At 51.3% G+C, this 6,298-nt stretch overlaps 1 protein-coding gene across 1 annotated transcript in view; it reads left to right on the forward strand.

Annotated features, from left to right (window-relative positions):
• The window catches only part of SRR (serine racemase), a 39,196-nt gene that overhangs the window by 31,859 nt on the left and 1,039 nt on the right, over positions 1 to 6,298 (forward strand). The window contains exon 7 of the mRNA XM_069761373.1: positions 4,381 to 4,590. Coding sequence (XP_069617474.1) covers positions 4,381 to 4,590 — 210 coding nt within the window. The remainder of the gene's footprint in view (positions 1 to 4,380; positions 4,591 to 6,298) is intronic.

A 6,298-nucleotide genomic window follows, 5' to 3' on the forward strand; every position in this document is an offset into this window, starting at 1 on the left:
CACCACCGACAATCAAGGGTACCGATTTTGGAGGCTGGACAGATGCACGTGAAGCGTCCCTCCTGGACGCCGACGAATCCTGCCGGACAGAGCGACTGCTGTTCCTACCACTTGAGCGGCTGCTCTTGGTATGCTGGTGGCTCGGCAAGGCATCTGGTGAGAGCTCCATTTGCTGCTGCTGCTGCTGCTGCTGTGAAGGCGGCTGTTGCTGCTCCTGTTGTCCTACTTCCATGGTGAAGTTTATGGACATGAGCGCGTCTTCTGTGGTCTAACCCCCTTTTATGGGGGGACCACTGCACTCCCCGCCTCCTTCGGTGCCCAAATTAACCCCCTCCCACTCTCTGCCGTGCCGCCGGAGTTCCCTTTCACCGGCCGGCGTTCTCATCATGGGCGCCGCCATCTTGGATCCGGCGCCCGCCCCCGACGTCACGCGGGCACGCCCATTCCCAGCGTGCCTTGCGCGTGACGTCAGACGAGCGACCCGGAAGCGGCCACCGCACCTGGACGCCGGCAGAGAGGGGAGGGCGGCGTGGCAGCCATGGAAGGGAACACAGCCCTCTGACCATGCTGCTCAACGCCCGCTCGGACGCAGAGACCCGGAGGACCTGCGGACGGCGCTTCCAGACCCCCGAACCCGACGCACAGGCGCTGCCTGTTCTTCCACGCCGGGACGGGACCTGGGTAAGTGAACCGCCGTGTTCAGTAAGAGGGTCCCTGTCAGGACAGGACACCCAACTGAAGCGAGGGAGAGGTACCGCCCTTTTATTTTCAGTAGGGTTTCCTGTCCTGGCTGGGCGGATCCCCTCTCTCAGGTGTGCCGTCATGGGGGAAGGGAAAATGATTTTTTAGCCCGCAATTTTTTATTTTCCCAAGGGTAACAGGAGAAATTTGACCCCAAAAGTTGTTGTCCAGTTTCTCCTGAGTACGCTGATACCCAATATGTGGGGGTAAACCACTGTTTAGGCACATGCTGGGGCTCGGAAGTGAAGTAGTGACGTTTTGAAATGCAGACTTTGATGGAATGCTCTGCGGGCGTCACGTTGCGTTTGCAGAGCCCCTGATGTGGCTAAACAGTAGAAACCCCCCACAAGTGACCCCATTTTGGAAACTAGACCCCGAAAGGAACTTATCTAGATGTGAGGTGAGCACTTTGAACCCCCAAGTGCTTCACAGAAGTTCATAACACAGAGCAGTGAAAATAATAAATACGTTTTCTTTCCTCAAAAATAATTTTTTAGCCCAGAATTTTTTATTTTCCCAAGGGTTACAGGAGAAATTGGACCCCAAAAGTTGTTGTCCAGTTTCTCCTGAGTACGCTGATACCCCATGTGTGGGGGTAAACCACTGTTTGGGCACACGTCGGGGCTCAGAAGGGAAGTAGTGACTTTTGAAATGCAGACTTTGATGGAATGGTCTGCGGACATCATGTTGCGTTTGCAGAGCCCCTGGTATGCCTAAACAGTAGAAACCCCCCACAAGTGACCCCATTTTGGAAACTAGACCCCCCAAGGAACTTATCTAGATATGTGGTGAGCACTTTGAACCCCCAAGTGCTTCACAGACTTTTACAACGCAGAGCCGTGAAAATAAAAAATCATTTTTCTTTCCTCAAAAATGTTTTAGCAAGCAATTTTTTATTTTCTCAAGGGTAACAGGAGAAATTGGACCCCAGTAATTGTTGCGCAGTTTGTCCTGAGTATGCTGGTACCCCATATGTGGGGGTAAACCACTGTTTGGGCACACGTCGGGGCTCGGAAGTGAGGGAGCACCATTTGACTTTTTGAATACGAGATTGGCTGGAATCAATGGTGGCGCCATGTTGCGTTTGGAGACCCCCTGATGTGCCTAAACAGTGGAAACCCCTCAATTCTAACTCCAACACTAACCCCAACACACCCCTAACTCTAATCCCAACTGTAGCCATAACCCTAATCACAACCCTAACCCCAACACACCCGTAACCCCAACACACCCCTAACCACAACCCTAATTCCAACCCCACCCTAGCCCTAAGGCTATGTGCCCACGTTGCGGATTCGTATGAGATTTTTCAGCACCATTTTTGAAAAATCCACGGGTAAAAGGCACTGCGTTTTACCTGCGGATTTCCAGTGTTTTTTGTCCGGATTTCACCTGCGGATTCCTATTGAGGAACAGGTGTAAAACGCTGCGGAATCCGCACAAAGAATTGACATGCTGCGGAAAATACAACGCAGCGTTCCCGCGCGGTATTTTCCGCACCATGGGCACAGCGGATTTGGCTTTCCATATGTTTACATGGTACTGTAAACCTGATGGAACTCTGCTGCGGATCCGCAGCGGCCAATCCGCACCGTGTGCACATAGCCTAATTCTAAAGGTATGTGAAAACGCTGCGGATCCGCAGCAGTTTCCCATGAGTTTACAGTTCAATGTAAACCTATGGGAAACAAAAATCGCTGTACACATGCTGCAGAAAAACTGCACGGAAACGCAGCGGTTTACATTCCGCAGCATGTCTCTTCTTTCTGCGGATTCCGCAGCGGTTTTACAACTGCTCAAATAGAAACTCGCTGTTGTAAAACCGCATTGAAATGCGCAGAAAAAACGCGGTAAATCCGCCATAAATCCGCAGCGGTTTAGCACTGCGGATTTATCAAATCCGCAGCGGAAAAATCCGCAGAGGACCAGAATACGTGTGCACATACCGAAACCCTAACCCTACCCCTACCCCTAGTTCTTACCCCAACCTTAGTGGGAAAAAAAAAAAAAAATTTTTATTGTCCCTACCTATGGGGGTGACGGGGGGGGGGGGGGGGGGGGGTCATTTACTTTTTTTCTTTTTTTTTATTTTGATCACTGAGATATAACCTATCTCAGTGATCAAAATTCACTCTGGAACGAATCTGCCGGCCGGCAGATTCGGCGGGCGCACTGGACATGCGCCCGCCATTTTGGAAGATGGCGGCGCCCAGGAAAGAAGACGGACGGTCCCCGGGAGGCCAGGTAAGTATAAGGGGGGGGGAGATCAGGGCACGGGGGGGGGGGCGTCGGAGCACGGGGGGGTGAATCGGAACAGAAGGGGGTGGATTGGAGCACGGAGTGGGGGATCGCTGTGCGGGCGGGTGGATCGGAGCACGGGGGGGGGGGGAAAAAATCGCTGTGCGGGGGGTGGGATCGGAGTGCGGGGGGGTTTGTTTGGAGCACGGGGGGGTGTGATTGGAGCACGGGGGGGTGTGATTGGAGCACGGGGGGAGCGGGCAGGAGGACGGGGGAGCGGAGCACAGGACCGAGGGGAGCGGACCACAGATCGGGGGGCGATCGGAGGAGTGGGGTGGGTGCACATTAGTGTGTCCAGCCATGACCGATGATATTGCAGCATCGGCCATGGCTGGATTGTAATATTTCACCATTTTTTAGGTGAAATATTACAAATCGCTCTGATTGGCAGTTTCACTTTCAACAGCCAATCAGAGCGATCGTAGCCACGAGGGGGTGAAGCCACCCCCCCTGGGCTAAACTACCACTCTCCCTGTCCCTGCAGATCGGGTGAAATGGGAGTTAACCCTTTCACCCGATCTGCAGGGACGCGATCTCTCCATGACGCAGCGTATGCGTCAAAGGTCGGGAAGGGGTTAAAGACTTTTTTTTTTTTTTTTTTTTTTAAATTTCAACCGTGATCATGGTTCCTATTTTTCCCATAAGTGAGGGGATTTGTCTTATATTCATGCTGCTCCTGCCTGGGGACAAACCGAGCCATACCAGGCCGTACCCGTGAAATGATATCAGATACCCAGCTTGATTCCAGGTACACACTGCCATACCAGTTCGTGCCCCTAGAAAAGCCATTAGCCGTGCCAGCTCCCGGGCATACAGCAAAGCACCATGCCAGGCCGTGCCCCCGGGAATGACGCAATTAGTTAAGTCGGCTCCCAGGGATGCACTGCGCCCCACCGGCCTCCCGCTAGCAACGGCCTTGTCTTCTTTGGCTTGCGCACGCACCACCCAAACCAGGGTTATGTCTGGAAAAATGCCAACTGATGTCGGTGATGCTGGGCCTGCAGCCCCCCGGTAAGCTTTTCTCCCTGGCAGCATTTGGGAACTGTAGGGTCTCCCTCAAGGACAGGAAACCACTGAAGCATACCAGAGGGCTCTGCCTTTTAAAGCTGTGGGGTTTCCTGTCCTTGGCGGCAGATCCTCTCTTCCTCGATGGTGCAGTCATGGGGATGGGGGAAAAAAATGCTGCAAGTGTATATAGCCATTAGGAATGGTTCTAATTTTTAAAGCAGTGTTTAGTAGGCCATTATTGGCTAAATTATAGTGCGATATCAACACTTTAGTTGAATTTAAAGACTTGATTTTATAGGATTAGATTATTTTCCCATTGTCTTTGGTTAACAGGCAATTAAGCCAAATGTAAAAATCTACGCGGCAGAACCTCTTAATGCGGACGACTGCTACCGCTCAAAGACGAGTGGTATTTTGACTGCTAATATTCAGCCTCCTATCACAGTAGCTGATGGTGTGAAAACAAGCATTGGACCCAGCACCTGGCCAATCATACGGGACCTGGTGGATGAGGTGTTCGTAGTTACTGAAGATGAAATCAAGGTAACAAGTAGTAATTAGTTTCCAGTAAACTCATTTCAGAATTGTATATAGGAGACATCATGGTGGCATACCAGTTTCGAAAGAGTTGTAAACACCAGATATCGTTTTTTCTTAAAAATTTGTCTTGTACCATTCATGATAACTTGGTGTCACATTTCCAGGCAGTTTATCATACCATTCCCAACCACACCATAAAAGAGGTGTCTGTATGGGGTCTAATACTTACTGTCAGCACTGGTTGGACAGTATGCAGAGACACCCACCAATGTGTTAACACACAGCTGTCACTATATCAAAGGGAATCTGTCACCTAATTTTAGTCCTATAAATTGCGGCCAACGCATTCAGGGAGCTTTTCTATAGCATACTGTAATGCTGTAGATAAGCCCCCTGCTGTAACTTGAAAGATAAGAACAACATGTTAGGGTACCGTCACACAGTGGCACTTTGATCGCTAGGACGGCACGATCCGTGACGTTCCAGCGATATCGTTACGATCTCGCTGTGTCTGACACGCTACTGCGATCAGGGACCCCGCTGAGAATCGTACGTCGTAGCAGATCGTCTGAAACTTTATTTCGTCGCTGGATCTCCCGCTGACATCGCTGAATCGGCGTGTGTGACGCCGATTCAGCGATGTCTTCACTGGTAACCAGGGTAAACATCGGGTTACTAAGCGCAGGGCCGCGCTTAGTAACCCGATGTTTACCCTGGTTACCAGCGTAAACGTAAAAAAAAAAAAAACACTACATACTTACCTTCAGCTGTCTGTCCCCGGCGCTGTGCTTCTCTGCACTCCTGCATCCTGTGTCAGCGCCGGCCAGCCAGAAAGCACAGCGGTGACGTCACCGCTCTGCTTTACGGCTGACTGGCGCTGACAGTGCAGAGGAAAGCACAGCGCCGGAAGACAGACACGGAATGTAAGTATGTAATGTTTGTTTTTTTACGTTTACGCTGGTAACCAGGGTAAACATCGGGTTACTAAGCGCGGCCCTGCGCTTAGTAACCCGATGTTTACCCTGGTTACCGGGGACCTCGGGATCGTTGGAGAGCTGTCTGTGTGACAGCTCTCCAGCGACCAAACAGCGACGCTGCAGCGATCGACATCGTCGTATCGCTGCAGCGTCGTTTCAGTGTGACGGTACCCTTAGATTATACTCACCTAGGGGCTGTCCAGGTCCGGTGCCTCCCATTTTCATACGATTACGTCTTCTTCCTTGCTGCTGTCGTGGCTCCTGCGCAGGCGTAATTCTTCCCCGTTGAGGGCAGAGCAAAGTACTGCAGTGCGCAGGGAAAGGTCAGAGAGGCCCAGCGCCTGTGCACTGCAGGACTTTACGCTGCTCTCAACAGGGCAAATCAGTACGCCTGCGCAGGAGCCGCAACAGAAGCAAGGAGGATGACGACATTGTATGAAGATGGGAGGCACCGGACCACGACACCCATCGGACCGGACCAGGACCGCCCCTAGGTCAGTCTTTTTCTTATCTTTCAGGATACATCGGGGGCTTATCTACAGCATTACAGAATGTTGTAGATAAGCCAGATGGCAGTAGCCGCAGTTTATAGGGCCAAAATTAGGTGACAGATTCCCTTAAAAAAATTACCAGTAGGAATAAAAGAGTATAAAAAATAAAGTCTTAAACATACAGTTTAGGCTGACCGCTATTCCCAGTACTGGAGATCAAAGATTCATTTGCTTTGGTCCCCA

The sequence above is a fragment of the Ranitomeya imitator genome, chromosome 3, assembly GCF_032444005.1.
Source record: "Ranitomeya imitator isolate aRanImi1 chromosome 3, aRanImi1.pri, whole genome shotgun sequence".
NCBI classification, from domain to species: Eukaryota; Metazoa; Chordata; class Amphibia; order Anura; family Dendrobatidae; genus Ranitomeya; species Ranitomeya imitator.